Here is a 21,285-nt window from a genome sequence, read left to right as displayed (position 1 = left end):
GGAAGAAATGCAATGAGTCAGCTTGTGGGCTGTAGGAAAGAATTGTGCTTCATTTGTGGTGCCACAGATAATGGCAGGTGCTACTTCTGATTCTGTAGCAGCAGGGGATGTGGTGGAAAATGCAAAACAGGGCCATGGGTTGGACGTGGCCTGTCAGCAGATGATGCCCTCCCAGTCCCCGAAATTGAGTTTCTTATTAATGTTATTTCCCACTCACTGAGCAAGTTGAATAAACAGCACCAAAGAAAGCAGTCCCTTAATTTAAATGCAATACTTGTTTTAAAAAAAGTTCCTTGTAACTTTTATCTCCTACCCTTCAACCTGAGATATAACCCCTTACGATGCTGAAGAAGCTCTTTGTGCTACATGAGAACTCTCGATCACGTGTTTCCTTTCAGCTGGACGTTGTGTTGGAGACCAATCTAGCAACCATCAGAGTCCTAGAAACAATACAAAAGAAACTCTCCCGCTTGTCGGCTGAGGAGCAAGCCAAGTTCCGCCTGGACAATACTTTGGGGGGGTCCTCGGAAGTCATCCACCGCAAGGCTTTGCAGAGGATATACGCTGACAAGGCAGCTGACATCATTGACGGGCTCCGGAAGAACCCAGCGGTTGCTGTCCCAATTGTTTTGAAAAGGTGGGCTTTCCCCATCCCTTCTCCTTTTCCGAGTGATATTTACTGCACTTTATTTACTCATCTGCTAAGATCCTCGGCATGAATAACAATCAAATATAGTAGGACCCCCCCACACACACACACCTATATCCATGGGCGATTGGTTCCACTCCCTCATGGATGCTGTAAACCCTGGATATCAGCAAAAGCATACATACCAGAAGCCACTGGTAATGGTGCGGCTAAAAAATATTGTAAATAAATAAATAAAATAAATAACATGGTAAAAAAAAGAAATCCAGAAATAGGTGTTTTCATTAACGTGTTTGCTAGAACTGGCAGCTATGTATTCTTCAACAGCTAGCATACATAGTATGGTCTCTGACTCCTTGCAGACAGTTCTAGTAAATACGTCGTAAAAATACACATTTCTCAGTGTTTTTTTTCTTTTAGTTTTTTTTTAAATTTTCAGACCATGGATAAGTGAAACCAGAGATACTGATCCCGCATGTACTGGGTTCCTAGTGTCCATCATTGAAAATACAGCATACAGTGCATCCAAAAATGTTAGAGGAAGAAAAAAACCTAAAAATATAATTAACCTCTGATCTGTACCAAAGATAAAAGCTAAATGATAAGATTAGAAAAGGGGGGGGCACGGGCTATCTTGCAACTGCATTCTGAGCCAACTGAAGTTACTAGGCCACCTCCAAAGGCTGGTTCTGTCTGTCATGCGTTGCTTACTGCCCCAGTAGAGGAATGTAGTACTACTGATTACGGTGTGCTCTTCTGCATTCTGCTCTTCCTCCATTATGCTTAGGCTGGCAGAGGCAAATTTGGGTTCCTTTTGTAAAGTAGGTTAAGCCACGCATGCGTGAGCAGACATGGTAAATTGGTGATCTTCGTGACTGGCTGGGACCTTAAATTCCTGTCTGTCCAGAGAAAGTCAATGCAATGCAATGAACTAAGCAGGAGACCACATTAGTTATGGATTCTGCCCCAGCTGTGAATATGCAGCAGAGCTTTTTCTACTTGGAAGCTAGTGGATGTATGTGGGACGGGGGAGGGGGAGTTTGCGATTTATATTTTTTAGAAATTCCCTTATCTAACCGAAAGTTCCTGTAGGGAGGGAGAATGTGGCGAGGCGTTAATGGTATGTTTTTGACGTTACCGTGAGTGTAAGCCAAATGTGGTAAATGTACAGTCATGAATTTGTTTTATCCCTTGAGCTTTCCATGATTTTATTCAAGCAAAACCCTGAAGTGCATTTTCTCTCATCCTCTCTTTCAAACTGTTCCCTTTCTTCCTGCCAAGGTTAAAAATGAAAGAAGAGGAGTGGAGAGAAGCCCAGAGAGGATTCAACAAAGTGTGGCGGGAACAGAATGAGAAATACTACTTGAAGTCCCTTGACCACCAGGGGATCAATTTCAAGCAGAACGACACCAAGGTCTTAAGATCAAAAAGCCTTCTCAGTGAGATTGAAACGATTTATGACGAGGTAGGTTGGGAACATGGGTCTCTGAATTTGCCTGCACCACATGCGTTTTGACCTCACCTTTCTGTGCCTCTGATTTGGTTGCTGCTCTGAAGGACAGTGTGAATTGCTATAGTACCTCAAAGTGCCTAGACTAAGCAATCCCCCAGATCAGTGGGAGGCCAGTTCTGACAGGCAATGCTGCGAGCGCCTTCTTTTGAGACCATCGTGGTTCTTTGGCATTAACCGTGAGTGCTTCCAGACAGAGGATCCCTGTTGCTAATAATTAAAAGGTGTTGTGCGGATGGATGCTTCTTTTAAAAACCCGAGGTGAGGGGCGGGTGGTGGGCAAACAGAGAAGAACTACACGCTGAAGATAGCACATTTGGGAGTGAGTTTCACACTCTTTCTCTCCTTTGATTGGCAGAGGCAGGAACAGACCTCTGAAGATAACACTGGCCCTCACTTATCGCTGGCCTATGAGGATAAGCAGATCCTTGAAGATGCTGCTTCTCTCATCATCCACCACGTCAAGCGGCAGACCAGCATCCAGAAAGAGGACAAGTACAAAATCAAGCAGATCATGTATCACTTCATCCCGGACCTGCTTTTTGCCCAGCGGGGCGAGCTGTCCGATGTGGAAGAGGAGGAAGAGGAAGAGATGGATGTGGAGGAAGGCTCCGGGGCGGTGAAAAAACACAATGGCATCGGGGGCAGCCCCCCCAAGGCCAAGCTGCTGTTCAGCAATACGGCGGCCCAGAAGCTGCGCAATATGGACGAGGTCTACAACCTGTTCTACGTCAACAACAACTGGTACATCTTCCTCCGCCTCCACCAGATCCTGTGCTTGCGGCTGCTGCGAATATACGCCCAGGCGGAACGGCAGATCGAGGAGGAGAACCGAGAAAGGGAATGGGAGCGGGAGGTCCTGGGTGTGAAGCGAGAGAAGAGCGACAGCCCCGCCATCCAGCTGCGGTTGAAGGAGCCCAGTAAGTGCTTTTGTGAATTCTGGAAAACCAAAACGTTAGTGGTGATGAGACATGGGTGATTTGTCCTTCCTAGTCGGGTATCTGGCTGTGTGGTCAGAGGTTGGGGGTTCGATTCCCCCACTGTGCGCCTCCTGGGAGAAGAGCCAGCCTGGGTGGCCTTGGGCAAGCTGCACAGTCCCAGGGCAGCCCCAGAGGAAGGGAATGATACTTTATACTTAGGAAACCCTGAAAAGGATCACCATAGAACAGATTTGGCAGCCCATAATTAGTATAATTAATTCTTTGCCAGTGTAGTGTAAAAGCTCAAAAGCTGCTCAGTAATTACAGCAGTATGCCTATAAACAGTTAAAAATAAGCAACTGCATTTTTCACTATCTTGTTGTGGTGTTTTCGTATGTCATCAAAACATTTCAGTGCTTAGTCCCAATTTATTAATTCTATCCTTACGTTTTTTATAATCTCCTTAAACTGACTGGATTAGATGTTGGGATACACACCTCCCTGTGTATTAACTCTATGCCCTACACTGGTTTGAAACCAGCCTTAATCATATTTCCAGCAAATGTGTTGAAATCAATGAAGCATGAGTATTTGGCCATATTGATTTCTGTGGGTGCCCTCTGCATTGGAGTGCAGCCTAGTAATACCGGTCCAGACATTCTTGGCATCTTGCAACAGAATCTTAAATACTTCTGCTTGAATGCAAGTCCCACTGAGTTCCGTAGATTTGTTCGCTGGTGAGTGGGTAAAATTTCCATCTTCGGTGTAGGTACTTTGCTCCAGGTATCTCCTTGCAAGGGGTGTCTCTCCTTGGCCTGTATTTGTGGGGGGGGGGGGGCTCAAATACAGTTCAAAGCTCTCCAAACATTGGGTTTTGTATTTTAACATGTAGCTATGCTCCTCCTCCAGGATCATCATTTCAGAACAAGAGAAGATAGATCACAGGCGTGCTTCCTAGTTTTGTTATGGTATCCTGTTTCACAGGGTTTTTCCTTCCTTTCCCTTTTTTCAGTGGACGTCGACGTAGAAGATTATTATCCTGCTTTCCTAGACATGGTGCGGAACTTACTGGATGGCAACATGGACTCTTCCCAGTACGAAGATTCCCTTCGTGAGATGTTTACCATTCATGCCTACATCGCTTTTACCATGGACAAGCTGATCCAGAGCATTGTTAGACAGGTGATCCGACCATTGTGTTTTTGAAAGAGAAAGGGGAGGGGCAAGGTACTGGAGGAAGCCAGGTACATTTTAGGATTTAGACATTTTCTTCGCTTGTTTGTTTGCTGTTGAAAAGCCAAAGCATCTCATTTGGGTGTGAGTGAAAGCTTGAGAGTAAAGGGCATAATTGCCTCCTTCAGTCCTCATTTAAAAATGAGAGTTATTGTACGATGAAATACTTGTCTCTGCATTCAGAAGAATTGCCCCTTGTTATGCCGGGGTGGTGGTGGTGGTGTTTAAAGGCTCTTCATATTTAAAAGCTCTTCCTACCTCTAGGAAAAGGCCTAGGGGGGAGGTAGAATCCATCAGTTTGCTCCCTACTGTGGGTGGGGCTTTTTGGCTTCTTGATATAGGTAGAAGTATGATGGTGTGATGTTCCACTCTCATTCTGAAAAGGGAGCTTATTTATTTATTCAAAGCATTTCTGCAGTTTGGAGGTGGTGCAGCTACAGCCTGGTTACATTACCTTGTGTGATTTTTCTGAAGATTTAGCTTAGGATCTCCATGAGAGAATGATCAGTTTGCTTTAGCCACTTCTGTAATTCCTATGTGCCTGTTGCAGAAAAAATTCTCCTTACCTCAAGTTTGGCTAAACATGCTCAAAATCATTTTCAGTACTTGCTTTGAAGAAATCTATAGGAGAGTTTTTATGTTTGCATAGTAAACTATAGTCAATTATGTTTAGTACATTTTCAACATGGTCACCTGATGTTAAAATTGTCTTTACCTCCTTAAGATTAAATTTGTTTTAAGTGATTCCAACATTATTGCTAAATTTTTGGAAACTGTAGCTGGAGCAGCTGTCAATATAGCAGAGTTGGGAAAGGATGTGTAAAATGCATTAGGGAGGAAACTCAATGTGCCGCCGATGGTGACTCTCTACTTTACTCCTAATCTAGAAAGAAAAAAAGGGAGAGAAGCACAATGTCTGGCGTTACCTGTGTCCAGCTCTGCGGCCTGCTGGCGTCATGATGGGATGGGGTTGGCACTTGTCTCTTTTCTCTGCTTAGTTAGGCTGATCGAATTTATGGTTGGCCACTTGGGTTTTATTAAGCCTCATCTTTTGTTCTCGACTCCCCAGCTTCAGCACATTGTCAGCGATGAAATCTGCGTGCAAGTGACAGAACTTTACTTGTCTGAGAGCAACAATGGGGCCACAGGTGGCCTGCTCTCCTCGCAGTCATCCCGCTCCCTTGTGGAAACAGCCTACCAGCGCAAGGCTGAGCAGCTGATGCAGGACGAGAACTGCTTTAAGGTAAAAGGGGGGGGGGGAGGGAATTGAAGCCCTAATGAAACAAGAAACCAGGATCCTGATGTTCTGGGGCTGACTCAAAGCCCAGTCAGTTTGCAGAATGGGCCCCACTTTAACTGAGCAGTTCATTAGACATGCCCCAGGTAAGAGCCCCAAACAGGGACTGTGAGCGTAGAACCCACGTACTGCAGAAGTAAATGCTGCAAGGCGCCGTAAGCGACGCACAGAGCTTTCCTTACACCAGCTTCAAATGTAAACAGTGTAGAAGTCAATTGACATACTTAAGTAATAAGGCTGCATTCAGTAAGACTCCCCCGTATTTGTGGGGGATTGGTTCCAAGCCCCTTCCCATGCGGATGCTGAAAAATGTGGATTATAGTGAATGCTATTTTAATTGCAAAAGCTATCCATAGCACAGTTTTTTACTCGTTCTAGTGGCCAATTCTGGTAACTTCATCTTTAGAACTTTATATCTAAGATTTTTTTTCAATGTTTTCAATATTTTCATATTGTGGATAATTAAACCAGTGGATACTGATCATACTATAGACTTTGATTTGACTGGCTTTAAGGCAGTAGAGGGAGAGAATATCTGTTGCCGGTTCTTTCCCCCCCCAGCTTCTTCAAAAGTTACCTTTTCTTTCCTTAAACTTAAAATTCAGAAATGGGTGTCGCATTCTGACTAGAGAAAATGTATTTCATAGCTGTTCGGATGTTTTATAAGGAAAGAGAAGAGCCTCCTGAAGTGGAGAGTATCAGAAGGAGGATACCCATGAAATGAGTTTCAAAATAGCCCCACCACTTCCCACTCAAGTCAACTGGCAAACTGTGTGGACAGGGCAGGAGCAGCTGCTCAGTGGCAGAGGCTAGTCTGGAAGCCACCCACCTGGCAGGGAGACTTCTGACAGGGCACCTTCCCTCTCCCTCCTCCCACTTTTTTCTTCCCTAAAAGCTAATTATTATAGCTGGTTATTGTCAGAAACTGCTCCCCGGAAGTAACATCCATAGTTGGCATGGCAATCATTAGTAGCAGGCCCAAGCGGGGCTTTTCAAGCAAACTCTCTTGCTTGTCCGAAGAGGGTTTTTTTGTTTTGTTATCTAGCAAAGCAGTTTTGTATTGTTATGCTGTGTAGGGAGTGGCCGGTTTGGGTACCAAGTAAAAAATCCTGGGGGCTGTTCGGGTTGCTTCCTAAACCTCCGCCTCCTGTTATGCAGTTGATGTTCGTTCAGAGCCGTGGCCACGTTCAGTTAACCATTGAGCTGCTTGACACAGAAGAGGAGAATTCAGACGACCCCGTTGAGGCCGAGGTAAGAAAGGGCTGCCTTGCTGGGTTAGAAGCCGAGAGCCGTCGCTCGATCCAAACTGCAGCTCGAGTGGTGTTTCCTCTTCAGTAATGGGCTAGAAAACCAAATTTTAAAAGATGAGACGTGGATGCCGTCCTTGGACCTGTTAGGTGCCAGATTCCACAATGTCTGGGAACATTAATGTGCAAGTGTAAAATCTGACAGACAGAGAGCTGAACCGCAAAGTATTGCCGAGCATGAGACGGACCTGCCCAACACTTTTGCACGAAGTCAACCTCAGGCATGGCCATCGCATGGCAGTCTTGTTTTATTTATTTATTTAAAACGTGTTTACCTCGCCTTTCTCCTTAAAGGGACCTTGAAAAGTACTATTTTTTTATGAATGAATAAATCTGCCCTAGCTTTGAGAACCTAAAATTAAGGCAGCAAAACACTTCTTCATGGAAGCAACTGTTGTCTCGTGCCAAAAAAAAAATTTAAAAATATTCCAAGGTCAGCAGTGAAGCTATTTCTCATAGCTGCCCTGCTCTTCCGGTTCAGGGTGAGTAATGCGGTCTTTCCAACAACATAGATGAAAGAGCACTATATGCGAAATTTCTCTTAAGTCATTTTAATGGGAAATTTCCAGGACTGCTTCCCACGTGCCTGTTAGGGAAGGGGAGTGTGAATTCTCGGAAAACTTGATAAAACTTACGGCTTCCCAAAAGCCAAAAATTGCCACTTGTAAATATTACAAAGCTGGCAAAATTGGCTGTAGTTTTCAAAACATGTTTTAAAGTTTTGTAATGGCAAAGGTAGAGAGCATACTTCAGATTCTTAAGGGCTGGCAGCCAAGTGTTCAAGTAAATGGGTGACCAGGTATACTGGATTTTTTTCCCCGTCTCTGTTTTAAAGTCCCACGTCCAACTTGAAACACTTCTCTTTTAAGACAGACTGTGATTTTCCGAACTCTGCTCTTAAAAACAGGAGTGTGATGTTGCCGCTATAACTGGGGGACTTCTTTGGGGTGCTGAGAGAAATGGCTGTATGCTTGTGAATACAAGAAAACCTTTCCTTTAAAGGGAGCTTTTGCTAACCCCGTCTTTTTGTTTTTCTTCTGTCTAATTTCAGCGTTGGACTGACTATGTTGATCGGTACGTCAACTCTGATTCTACCTCTCCTGAACTGCGGGAACAGCTGGCCCAGAAGCCAGTGTTTCTGCCCAGGTGAGTGGACCGAGATGGTGTTTGGCCCTTTGTTCTGGGACAGCACCATGCTTTTGAACATCCAAAGTGCCTGACCTGCTAACTCGAGACGGCACAACCGCGTTAACAGGCTGCTGTGAACTGCTGGCCAGTTCCCAGGAGATCCGTGTTCTTACAAGACTTGACATGTCCCTGAAGGCCGGCGGAAGGGGAAATCTGGCTGGCTGGCAGACGACCGGTAAAGTCTTCTTAAGCAAACCTGCCAATAGCCACTGCTGTGAAAGCTTGGCTTTTTTTTTCTAGGTGCTTTGAAGCCTTTGGATTGCTGTTTCCAAACGAAGGTTGATTCACACAGCACTGTGTCATTCATTCATTCATTTCTTCATTCATTCATTGATTTAGATCAGTAGTTCCCCAGCCCTTAGATTCCCCAGATGTTCTTGGACTGCAACTCCCAGGAATCCTGGCCCAGCACAGCTAGCAGTGAAGGCTTCTGGGAGTTTTAGCCCATCTGGGGACCCAAAATTGGGGACCATTGTTTTAGAGAATGGGTTTGCATTGCCCAGAGAGTCTTGCAAGAATTTTTAAGAACCCAAACACCTTGTGTGTTTAAAAAGAAAAAGGGGAAAAAAAACAGAACAAGTAAAGAAAGGTTAAATCATTCTAAAATGAGGATCTAACCACAACAGTCATTTGCCCAGCAAGTGAAATCCTTGATGGATCAGAAAAGTTTCATCCTATGGATGAAGGCTGTGAGAGGTGAGGTCTAACGAATCTCACAGAGTTAGTGATTTCCTGGTCTGGGGACACCCGCTGAGAAGGCCTTCTGTCCTGTTCTGGAGAACTACGCTTCCCCCCTGGACTTGTCGTGAAGAAAGGTCTCTTCAGTGGATCTTAAGAAACAGGCAGAATGCGTCTAGAAGGAGACAGTCCTTCAAGCTTCATTTTGGAGCTCTGAAGGTAGACGTGTGCCCAGAAATAGGCTGGAAGCTGTTGCAACATGAGTGTCACGGGATTCCCATGGGCAAGCTCCCACCGATATTGTTGCTGCTACATTCTAATCTAGACCACTGGAAACTCCTTCAAAGACCCTTCAGAAGCTGCCCCCCGCCCTGTAGAGCGCCTTGCGTTCATCCAGCCTGAAGGCAGCTGAGTCAGGTTTTGCGGTGACCGTTCTGGCCCTTGGCCCTTCTTCTTTGTTCTGGAGAGGGTTCAGGGGAAAGGGAGGTTCTTAGGGACTTAGCTGACTTGCTCTGTGTGATGTACAAAGGAGGAGAGCCTGGCATTACACCCATGGGCTCAACTTCAAGGTAGCTAGTTTTTGTGCCTTCTGCCCAAATAAGTGTGCCTTAGCAGCCTACATACCCACTCATTTTAGCCCAGAGAAAAGATCATAATTCCACATAGAGCTTTTGCATGCAGTTAGCAAGTTCCTGGGACTGGAGGGGGGGAGTTCCTTCCCTCTCCCCGTGGGCTTAACTCTAGTGCAAGGCGCCTCCTTTCCACAACATTTCACCAACAAATGGAGGAGGATGCAGGCAGCCGTGGCAGTTGGTAACCTGTGAACCATCCCTTGCACTCTTGTCATCATTCAGCACGAGCAGTGTGATGGATTTTGAGGAGCAGGACCCCCGAGCCACATCGTCCAGTCCAGTGAGGGAGGCGGGCGCTAACTCCAGAAGCGGTTCTCTGCTTTACAGGAACCTGCGGCGGATCCGCAAGTGCCAGCGGGGCCGGGAGCAGCAAGAGAAAGACGGGAAGGAAGGGCTCAGTAAGAAACCCTTGGAGAACGTGGAGAGCTTAGACAAACTGGAGTGCAAATTCAAGCTGAACTCCTATAAGATGGTGTATGTGATCAAATCGGAGGACTACATGTACAGAAGGACTGCCCTGCTACGGGCCCACCAGGTAGGACCGGAGGAATGCTGGCGGTGGGAAGAGCAGCAGAGGGACAGGCCGCTCAGGCACGGTGGTGGAGCTGCTCCTTCCCCCAAAGTTTTCCAATTTTAACTACTCCGCTTCCCTGTAAGCGCCCCCCCCCCCCGAACGGATAGGGCCCGAGCTAATTCTGGAATGGGCAGGGCCCCCTCTGTGTACGGCAGAATGCCTTGTGTATTGGTTGAGCCAAGAAGACTGTGTCTGACCTTCACTTCATCTGTCGACTCCATGAAATTACAGTAGGACCCCCTTATCTGCGGGATCAGTGTGCCCTGATTCACTTATCCAATGTCTAAAAAGATTAAAAAGAAAAGCCCCATAAAATATATATATGTGCCGTGTTTCTAACCATCAAGCTACCAGAACTGGCCAGTAGAAGGAGCCAAATATCACGCTATGTATAGCCTTCGCTGTAATTGCCTTTTTCTGCATCCATAGGGAGTGCTTGGAACCTATCTCTCGTGGATATGGGGGTGCTACTGTATAGGTCACTCCGTGCCCATCTGCCAGCCATGCTGCTTAAAATATAAATAGATATATACACACACATACACCCAAGAGAAATAACAGTTATGGGATCTTTGAGGGGAGAATCCTTAGGATCCCTTTGTAAGCTTCCTTGAGTTTCATAGAAGAGACAGGATGTGTGCGCCATTTGTATGTATCGCGTTGCGTGCTTTGCTTTTCATTTTTTGCCTGCTGGTGACGGTGGCCCTTTTCTCCCCGCAGTCCCACGAGCGCGTGAGCAAGCGGCTGCACCAGCGATTCCAGGCTTGGGTGGACCGATGGACCGCGGAGCACGTGACCCGCGAGATGGCAGCGGAAACCAACAAGTGGCTGATGGGCGAAGGCTTGGAAGGCCTCCTGCCTTGCACCACCACCTGTGCCGCGGAGGACCTGCACTTTGTGAGCATCAACAAGTACCGGGTCAAATACGGCACAGTCTTCAAGGCGCCCTAAAGGCCAGCGAGGGGAGAGGAAAACCCCAAGGGTGTTTGGGGGTTTGTGCGTCCCAGGGCGGTGCATGTGCATCAAGAAGAAGGAGGAAGCGCCTCTTCCTCCCCTCCTTGCTGTGTTTCTCTGTACCAATCAATGGCCACATCTGGACTCCTTCAGAGCGGGTGCCTCCCATAGTCCCAGCGGAGTCGCTGTTGAAAACGTCAGTCCCGCAGCATTGAAGCTAGAACTGTCGCCCAGGAGCTGAATTTGCCCTGCGTGCACCACGGCGTGTGAGGGGCACGTGGGGTGTGTGTGTGTCTTGAGCTCCTTTAGGGAAACCCACCTTGCCTGTATGCACCAGCAGCATTCTCCAGTTCCAGCAGGCGTCAAAAGACATTTTGGGTGCTTGGGATAGCCTGGATAAAAGATTTGAGGCATAAGGAGCTCCCCCACCCGAAAAGGAAAAATCTTACAGCCAGATTATTTTACGGATCCCACCAACCCACCCACCCCAAAAAAGGCCGTCTCGCCTGCAAGAGCAAGACTGATCCTGGTGTTTCCAAAAGTTTGCGTCATCGCAGCCGACTACACGGTCCAGAGGTCAGAAATATCAGCGGATAAATCTGCCTCTCCTTCTGACCAGTTCCTTCCCTCTGACCGAGACTTCTGACTTGCATAAACCAGTTAAAATCCAGTCTGTCCTTTTTAGTGCCAGTGGAACTACTGTTTTAATTTGATTTTTTGGGGGGGGGGGGTTCTTTTTCTTTTCTTTTTTCATTTCTTTTTTTTTGTACCTGCTTGTTTACTAGTCTGTCTTAGTGCCATGCACCAGCTTTTGACACAAACACACACTCTCTCTCCATATGTAGAAACACTTAGCTAGACAAGCACCCTAATACAGACATACGTGCTTTCACACAACAGCAACAACCGATTTTAAACTGGTTTCCCCCCTTTTTTGTAAATAAATGTACATATTTGTCAATTTTTGATTTTTTTTATTATTATTATTATTAAAGAAAATGTATGCTTGATGTGCTAGTATACCTGTACTAGCTTCTTGTGTACCATAGTACCCACCCCGTTGGCTTCAGGTTTTAGTACCGAGAGAGGAGAGAGCAGCAGCAGGTGACATTTTATTACACTTTCTACCAAAGGGAGTTCTCGTTGTAGTGCTTTGTGTGGAAACTTGTTTCTCCTTTTTGTAAACAAAATAATAATAATAATAATAACAATAACAACAACAGCAATCCATCTTGGTTCTTACTAGAGGAAGACGCATGCTTGCCCGTTCCCTCACCCGGTTCGGAGAAGGCGCATCCCTACAAAACATAAACGGGGGACTTTGGACTCCGCTCGTTCTTGGCGTCGCCACAGAAGAGGAGAATGTGTGTGTTTGCGCACGGGTGTGTGTGTGTGAGTGTGGATTGAGATTGGGGTGGGTGGTTGGGATGACTGCGAGAATGCAGTGTGTACGTGTAACATGATTGTATTTCAAGCAGCTTGTTTGATATATGAATCTATATTGTTAATATACATTTTTCTTCCTTTTCTTTTTTCCCTTCCCTTTATTTCTTTTTCTGTTTCGGTGGGTAGCCTTTTATCCACCTAGTCTTCCAGCTCGGCGAATCGGTGCTTTTGGGAAGTGCTGCTGAGCTTATCTCTTTGGGGCTGACTGCGCATTTCTGTATGTTTCTTCTCGATATTGAAGAAAACGCGTACATGCCAAACCAGTATTTGATAGAGCTGCTTTTACCCTGTGTGCGCAAGTGTATGAGTGTACACAGGTGGAAGCAGGGCCACAGAAGAGGGTGGACCCTTAACATTTCTCTAGGAACATGAGAGCAGGGATGTGTGTGTGTGTGTGTATAGACACACACACACATCCCTGCTCTCATGTCGCTAGAGAAATTTTAAGTATATATACTGTATATATATATATTTTTAGAAAGCTTAGTGATGGCAGACATGTTAATAGAAATATTGTGATTTTTTGAAAGACGTTACTGTGTGGATTTCTTACGTGGATACAAACCTAGCAACCCGTTTCTCCAATGCCATGTAGTTCACCGAGGCCAAGAGGGCAACGTATTTTTTTTTATCTTTGTTTTTCCCCCCCTTCTTACTGCCTAATTCAAATCTGTGGAGGCAAGTAATTCCCCCCCCCCCCTCGAGCAGCATTTTGTCTGTGGTCCAAGACTTAAGACGCAAAGAGGAGAAACCAGAGAAGTGGAGTGATCCTCTTTCTCCGCTCGCTCACGAGAACAGACCGAAAGCAGGAAGACGGACGGGCCTCTCTCCTAGAGAGCCGGATGCCCAGGGACAGTTTGGCTCCAGCGATGACAGCAGCACGTAGGAGCCTATCTGGGGAGTCCTTACCGTATGCCAGCAATAAGCTAACTCTTAGCTCACCCCACCACGTCTCCTCCTGTCTCCCTGCTCAAAGCGGAACGGAGCGGGGTGGTGGTGGTGGCGGCCATGTTACAGTGTCCTGTCCCGTCCTGTCCAGTTTGTGTGCTTCCTCCTCAATCTCTCAGCGTTCTCTCGGGCTTTTTTTTTTCTTCCACCAATCTTTAAAGTTCTCTTTCAGCTCTTCGCCCACATCTGATTGTAAAACGGGACGGGAGAGAGGTTTTGAATTTGTTCTACTGCGTAGCATGTCTGGGGCAAAAGAAATGCCCGCAGAGGAAACTCGCCCGCCTGCCTCCGTTCCGGTGGCAGGGCTTCCTAACGGAGAGAGTTTCTCTTCCTTCCTTCACGCACCCACCCATCCACCAGGCCCTCGAATGCTGATGTGCGACATCAAGGCTGCAAGCTCTTAAATCCTGGCCTGTACAAATAGCAAAAGGTTTTCCTTCTTTTAAATTGCTTTTCTGTTCTGTAATGTGATCCTCCTCTTTTCTTTTCGCCACCTATGTGATGATTTCTATACAGATGTTGTAAACTTGACTGTAGTGCAGTATTTCCATTAAAATATCAGGGCTACTCGTGTAACAGATTCGGTCGTCCTTCCTGATCGCTCTCGGTCAGCCGAAAGGATCGGTGCAGGCTTGATGGGTAAGCTTTTGAAACACTTGCGTGTGTCTGTGTCAACAAAGCAGTTCTCGTCAGTGCCCAAATGTTCACAGTACAGTAAGAGCATCACCATTGTAACCTCGGGGGGGGTGATCGGTTCAAAGCCCCCCCCCCCGGATGCTGGAAAACACAAGAGTAGAGCAAACAGGATACAAAGCATGGTCTCTAGCTTCCTCTAGTGGCCAGTTCTGGGAACTTTCACATTAGAAATAATGGGAGTGGGGGGTTGAAAATTCTGTATTTTCAGACTGTGGATAGGTGAATCGGTGGATAAGGGGATCGTACTGTACACAAAAATCTTGAATACTTTTTTAATTCACCCCAATTTGGTGAGATTTTACCACTGGTCATCTTAAGTAGTACAATCCTATTTCAGTTCTTTTTCAAGGTTAGATGGAAGATTCTTCTTTATACTTAGAAGAATTCTGCCTGTTGGAATTTCCCGCAGCTCCTTGTCCGCCTTTTGGAACATTTCGCAAATTGCTTTTTATGTGTTTGCAGACTCCGTGACTATAGATCCTGACCACGTGCAATGAAGAGGCCTTGCCTTCCCTGCTGGGAGAGAGGAGGTACAAAGGGGTGGTGCACTGTGACATTTGGACTGCCAAAAGGGAGACTTTCCTTTCTTCCTTTGCCTAAAACAAATTGCTCTTCCCAGGTAGAGCAGAGCTCCTGAACCAAGTGCGAAATGGTAAGTGTAAAACAGTTGAGATGCTCAGTTGAATTCAGGCCATAGTGCTCTCGGGTCCTCCTTCGACGGTCAGAAGAATTTCTCTAACCTGTTGTTGGTCATGGATGGCTCTTCCTCTTCCAAGCCCGCCGCTGCCGCCAGGGCTGCGACTTTGCACGCGGAGAACCTAAGAGGGTCCTTGGCTGCGGAGCCAGAGGTTGGGAGTCGGGTTCCACACCATACCTTCTTGACAGGGGCCGGACTCGATCTGCAGGGTCCCTCCTTAACGAAGATTATTAATGGTGTGCCATCGGCAAGTGCTGTCACTTTTGTGCAGGCGGGTTGCCGAGCCAGCTAGTAAAGCCTCGGTATTCGTCTCTGGACTTGGGTTTCCATGAAGCGGTTCAGAGTGGAGGGGGCACAATAGCCTTCTGGCCTTCAGGGGGAAAATGTTTGTGGACGTGATGTTTGACTTGAACCAAGCGAAGGATGCCTGATCCCATTTTGATCTGAGGTAAGGCTATGCGCTCACCAGTCCTAGCATTATTCTGCTGCATCCATCTAATGCAGGGCAGTGCTAGTAAAAAAAAGATAATTTCTCTTAGTTTTAATGTGCACCAAAGTTAGAACAGGTAAATTATCCCAACTCACCGTGTTGAACTTCAAAAGAGATTCGAGTACCAGATATAAGCCTTCAGGCTCAGATATTTTTCTCGAATTCATATGCATTTTTCTCAAATATTTTTCTGCAAATTTTCATTCCAATAATAATATTTGCTACTTTAACTAGGTTTCCTATAGCTACTAACAGAATACAGAATTCAGCTGTTATGATACGTAAAGGTTCCCTTTGACATTTAGTCCAGTCGTATCCGACTCTAGGGCGCGGTGCCCATCCCCATTTCCAAGCCATAGAGCCAGTGACAGTTTCCATGGTCACGTGACCAGCGCGACTAGACACGGAACACCGTGACCTTCCCACCGAGGTGGCACCTATTTACTCGCATCTTTACATGCTTTTGAATGGCTAGGTTGACAGGAGCTGGGACAAGCGACGGGAGCTCACTCCGTCGCGTGGATTTGATCTTATGACGGCTGGTCTTCTGACCTTGCAGCACAGAGGCTTCTGCGGTTTAACCACAGTGCCACCATGTCGATGTGGTGGAACTGCCAAATCATGGCGAAGTGCCACAGAGGGCTAATTGATAACCAGGCTAGATTAGAGATCTGGTTCAAGGGATATAGCATTGCTGACCCAAGAAAGTTGGAACCCAACAGCGGCTTTTCCCTTGCTTAGCCCAAAGGGCCTTAGGATTTGCCCCTTTGGCCTTTCTTCCCGACCACTGGAATGCTGCTGGGAAACGGAGCTCCTGTTTATAGCCAGCGGACCCGTGTCTTCTACAAAGAGGTCTTGAATTTGCAATTTTAGTGCCTCTTCTGCCCTGGTGAGCAACAGCAGGGAAGCGGGCGATGCCTTTTCTCTGTTTGCCCATTGTCAGCAGAGGGCTCCCAAAAGCTAGGAGAGAAGGCGCAGAGGAGAGAAGGCTCAGGCTTTTATCAACCATCCCTTTCTCCTTCCCAGAAACATGTTTCATAATTGTACATACTACATAATTACGGCAGTATGTACCTTCTTGAGTGCGTTTTCAGCTATGCCTCTCTGGGCAATGTCTTCTGTTCCCTTTTTTTTAAAGTGGTATGATCTTCCATAAGAAGTGGATTGACCTGGAAGAAAGGCATTGATAACCAATGTTTGGCCTGCTCCTTTTTTTATTATAATTTTTTGTACACCCTAAAAGGTAAGGGTATACCTACCCACAAGGGGCTACCTAACCATTGAGCAGCACAGGGCAGAGAAGAGAGGCAGCACAAAGAGAAATAGCGAAAAGCCTTAGAAATGTTGGGCCAAGGGCCCCGAAGGCTTGACCAACAGTCTGCCCGTCAGAAGCTCTGTGGGCCTGATGCCATCCTCTGTGGCTGAATCCCCCAAGTGGCCAGCCTTCGTTGTGCACCAAAGGCTTCGTGCTCTCCAGTGCCGTTGGTCTACACAAGCAACGTGTACAAAGCACTGCATGCCGAGTCAAACCGTTGAACTGTCCAGCCCAATACGAGGCGGGCTCTGACGGGTGAGAGCTCTTTAGGTTCTCCGGCAGAATTGCTGTCCTAGCTTTACTCGGAGATCCCTGCTGTTGACCCGTCGGCTCTTCTGTCCAAGTATGAATTAGACTCTGCTCTGCTGCCCAGATCAGACGAGGCCGGGTGTGTGTCAGTAAATTGGAGAAATGAAAGGAATGCTGGGTTCCAGGTCGATGGAGCACCCATCTGAGGATCCACTCTTCTATAATATGATGTCCTGGAATTGCAGAGCTGGAAGGGACCCGATGGATAATCCAGTCCAGCCCCTGTCAAGGAGGCGCAGTGGGGGAATTGAACTCCCAGCCTCTCTGGCTCTTCAGCCAGAGAACCTAAACCACTGAGCCACCCAGCAGCTCTTCATTAAACTCCTGCACTCCTGGTTTGACTCTTACCTGCTTACCTGAGCAGACTAAGCAGTACTCCTGGCTCCTCGTCATGATCAAGACAGCACAGCCTGCCTGCTGCAGACTCTTCGACCTCCACCTTTGGGAAATGAGGAGTCCATGCCAAAACTGTAAGAGCTGCTAATGCCTTATACTATTTGTGATCATTTTTCTCCCCTGTATGTTGGTTTCACACCATTTCTTACCACCTAGCCTTAGTAATATCAGCAGACATCTCAATTAATTGACAGCCTATTTCCAGAACATGGCAAGAATGAGGTGGTTTTCCTCTTATTCCACTCTGGAAACCATGTGCCTGCCCTCAACAAGTGCCTCTTCGTCCTACCAGCAGCATGGGACAATGAGTGGTTTCCGGAGCAGGTTCAAGAGCATCATTTAAAAGGAGAGAAAAAAAGGCATTAGATGGGAGACCGGAAAAAGCCAGGGAATCTACAAGTTCCCGCTCTTGTTGAGCGTAAAACTGAGCTCGCTGGTTGACGAAGGGGGTCACACGGATGGTCTGTCCTAACAAAGACCTGGAGGCAGGACGACAAAGGATTGTAATGGATGCCCGGCCTTCGTGACTTCATCCCGTAGGGAAGCCACATTTCTCGTGGATGCTTCTGTGTGCCAGTCCATTCCTGTCGTGTTTAAGAGACTGAAGATGCTCTCCGGCTTCCCTAAATCTGATCAACCGGTTTCTACGTTTTGGTAGCTCTGGACACAATTCCAAATCTTCTCTGTTTCTTTTTTCCACCAGTTCGGTGTGTGTTTTCCAACATAGCCTTGCTTGTTTTTTTCTTTTAATTCGCACACGAGACAAAACAGTACCAAATTTGGCTAAGTGGCCCCCCTAATTAGGCTGGCATCCTAATGACAAGCTTTGGGGGCTAAGCAAAGCGAAACAAACCGAAAAATGATAATTGCTCAGTCCAGAGTATTCATCAAATTAACATACTCTGAATGAAGGCAAGCTTAATTTAACAGGCCAGTGCGTCCGTTGTGAGCATTTAGCATGCAACATTGTCTGAAATTAGTCGGGAAGAGCTTCCCTCTTCATAAAGAATGGGGGTCAAAAGTAGATGAAGCCGCAGTCTGCTCTAACAAGAGAAAATGTCAAACCATTTAGGGAGCCGTGCAGAAATTTCTATTCAAAGGGGAGCTTCAAAGCAATCGTTCGAGGAAACTGTTCCCAAGCTTTTATCCCGAGGCCCCGATTTCTGATGTCTCTGAAACCTCATGTGTTGTGGCCAGCTAAATAGGGATCTGTGGAAGGAGGAAATTTTATTTAATGTACAAATGCCCAGAAATGTTCCAGTGTGAAATACGTTGCGTCTCGGCGGTTGAAAGAAAAGGTTGCAGTCCTTGTGGTTGGTAGAGCAGAAGCCCCTACAGCCCATAATAGATAGAACCCCAGTGGGTGTGAATACGCAGAGATAGGCAGGCAAGAAAGCACAGATCTATTCATAAAGATCAGACCCTTCCTCAGCTCATCCCTTCTATTCACAACACAGTTGAGTAGGGAAAATGCATTCCCGTGGCCTCCATTGGAAATTTTCCTAGTGGTTACTGCTTCTCCCTGTGATTAGTTTCAAAACGGTGTAGGATTATTCTTCCATATTTATTCCCTCCAACAACACATCTTGCATTCACCAAGCGTGAGTTCAGGAGTTGAGCAAGAGAAAATATAGCTCAACTGGTTTTTAGGTCCCCGGCTGCCGAGCCAGAGGTTGGGAGTGTGATTTCCCCCAGTTGTTCCTCCTTGATGGGCTGGATTTGATGATCTATAGGGTCCCTTCCAGTTTGGCATTTCTAAGAGGATTATTGCTGAACTGCTGGATAGCTCATTGGTTTAGATCTCTGGCTGCGGAGCCAGAAGTTGGGCATTCGATTCCCACGCTGGGCCTCAGTGACCGGGGCTGGACTCTATTATTATTAATACATGCGTCATCATGACCCTCTGCCTCGGGTAAGGAGGCAAGAAGGAATGGGCTGGCCACGGACCTGGTGAGCCTGAATACATTTCCTCTAATGGAGCGATGCCTTCAGGCTGACCCTCTAAGAACATCTGCTCTAAACGAAATTGGGAAGGGATGATGGAAACTGGTCCTGGAGATGACCTTGATGTCCTCCAACTTCCCAAGCTCTTCGTGGGATGCAGATGATGCAGCCTTCAAGCACCCCTTGATTTCCTGGGCAAGGCCTCGGGTGGCTATGTGCAGCTTTCCTGTCCCCGGGCAGCTGGTAGTGGAAGCCCAAGTATTTCTCTTGGCCCGTGAGAAGCGAAGCAAGTTCCTTGTTGGCCGATCGGACACAAACCAGTTAAGATTCTGGAGATCCTCGCGTTCATTTCCGTCGTGGTTTTCTGTGTGGAGGGTTAAATGTTTTTACGTTGGGAGGTGTGTTCTGGTCTGAAGTGGGGCAACCCAGAAATGACTCTTGCTTTTTAAATCTGGTGCTCGGAAAGCAAACCAAAGGCGAGGAGGCAGAGATGAAGCTTGGCTCGATGATCATTAATTCATGAAAAAGGTCTCTCTTTTCTGTGTTCAGCCTGGAAGCAAAACGTCGCGGCGAGAAAGCGTCTGCATCGGCAGCTTCCCTGACCAGCGCAGGGCTGAGCCCAGTAAGCCTTGCGCGTTGTCCTCAAATGCTCTTAAGATTTAGACGTGGCGCTGTAATCTGCTAGGCAGCAGGGTTGGGTGTGGGGAGAGAATTGTCGGCCGTAGGGACCCCAGGATTTCCAGCCGTGCCTTTCAATACCGAATGCCTTTAACGATGGGTCAAGAACACTGCCGGGGAATTCCAGGTGTTGTCATCCAGAGAAGCAGTTTGTTGAGAGCAAGTACAGCATGCATGTCATTAGCGCCACTTGCTGTCACAAGGTGTGATGAACGCTCCTTTGGGAAAAGTCCGTAGGTTCAGATGACCTCCCCTCCTTGCGTGGGAAGAATAATAGGTAAGGGGGCAGCGTTGGCTGGCCCTGAACGCATGTGTTTGGCGCATGTCCCTTGGGAGTTCCACCGTTGGCCCGTTGGCCCCTGCCACTTCCTGGGGTTTAAAAAAAGAAATGGTGCCCCATGTACATTGGGAGAAGCTCTACAAGCATCAGTGAGCCCTGAAGGTATGTTTGGCAACAAGGGTGGCCACAGAGCAGACAGGAGGTGGAAGGGTTAAGGCTTTGCAAATTCCTCTTTGTGGTCCTCAAAGCGGAGGGCATGTTACAGACATGACTTAGGGCCACCTCAGATCAGACCAAAGATCTGTCTAGCCTACTAAGGTTCCAGAAATGGCGAACCAGATGCTCATGGAAAAGCCATTAAGTAGGACATGAGTGAAGGACAACCCCCCACCTCCTCTTTCTTCTGTTCCCCAGCAAATCATGTTGAGAGATCTATTGTCCTCAGTACCGGAAATGCGCTATAACTCTAATGAATGCCAGCTTATCTAAATCCCCTTTTAAAGCTCCCCAAGCTTGTGGTCCTGTTTTAAATGGGAAATATCCATGGAAGATGGGCTTCCCTTTGTTGAAAGAGTTAAGCAGAACCTCTCCCTGATTCCCCCCACCCTCAATAGCCATCTGTATATAGCCTTCCTACTAAGGATCTTAAGAATAGGGTCATAGAATCATGGAAGGGGCCTCTAAAAGGCCATCGGGTCCAATCCCCTGCTCAAGGCAGGACTCTAGATCAAAGCAGATCTGACAAGAGGATTGTCCAGTTTTCTCTTGAAGGCCTCCAGCGTTGGAGCATTCACTACCTCCCAAGGTCTGCTTTGGTTCCATTGTCATACTGCTCCAACAGTTGAGAATTTTTTTCCCTGGATATTCAAGCTAAATCTGGCTTCCGGTCGCTTGGAGCCCATGATTATGTGTCCTGTACTCTGGAATGATTGAGAATACGTCCTGCCCCTCCTCTGTAGGATGACTTTTCAACTATATTTGAAAAGTGCTATCATCTGTCCCCGCAGTCTTCTGGTGAACAATGGGAGAGAAGCATTTGATAGCAAGGAATACGTACCATTCGGCCTTTTGGGGGATCTTGTACCCATCTTGAGTCCTTTTAAGCCGAAAAAGTAAGGTAGAAATATTTTAAATAAATGAGTGA

At 46.9% G+C, this 21,285-nt stretch overlaps 1 protein-coding gene across 6 annotated transcripts in view; it reads left to right on the top strand.

Moving 5' to 3' along the window:
- Positions 1 to 11,080, top strand: part of SIN3A (SIN3 transcription regulator family member A) — a 40,207-nt gene extending 29,127 nt beyond the window's left edge. For 5 of the 6 annotated variants that reach the window (XM_072981819.2, XM_072981817.2, XM_072981816.2 and 2 more), the window contains 9 exons: positions 399 to 637; positions 1,931 to 2,114; positions 2,518 to 3,079; positions 4,092 to 4,261; positions 5,382 to 5,555; positions 6,768 to 6,860; positions 7,968 to 8,062; positions 9,637 to 9,949; positions 10,709 to 11,080. In XM_072981819.2, the coding sequence (XP_072837920.2) occupies positions 399 to 637; positions 1,931 to 2,114; positions 2,518 to 3,079; positions 4,092 to 4,261; positions 5,382 to 5,555; positions 6,768 to 6,860; positions 7,968 to 8,062; positions 9,637 to 9,949; positions 10,709 to 10,939 (2,061 nt within the window). In that variant the 3' untranslated portion in view covers positions 10,940 to 11,080. The remainder of the gene's footprint in view (positions 1 to 398; positions 638 to 1,930; positions 2,115 to 2,517; positions 3,080 to 4,091; positions 4,262 to 5,381; positions 5,556 to 6,767; positions 6,861 to 7,967; positions 8,063 to 9,636; positions 9,950 to 10,708) is intronic. The other variant, XM_072981820.2, reaches the window with a different exon arrangement.
- The last annotated feature ends 10,205 nt before the right edge of the window (positions 11,081 to 21,285 follow it).

This window comes from Pogona vitticeps, chromosome 12 (genome assembly GCF_051106095.1).
Source record: "Pogona vitticeps strain Pit_001003342236 chromosome 12, PviZW2.1, whole genome shotgun sequence".
NCBI classification, from domain to species: Eukaryota; Metazoa; Chordata; class Lepidosauria; order Squamata; family Agamidae; genus Pogona; species Pogona vitticeps.
This window is presented reverse-complemented; position numbering and strand designations above follow the sequence as displayed.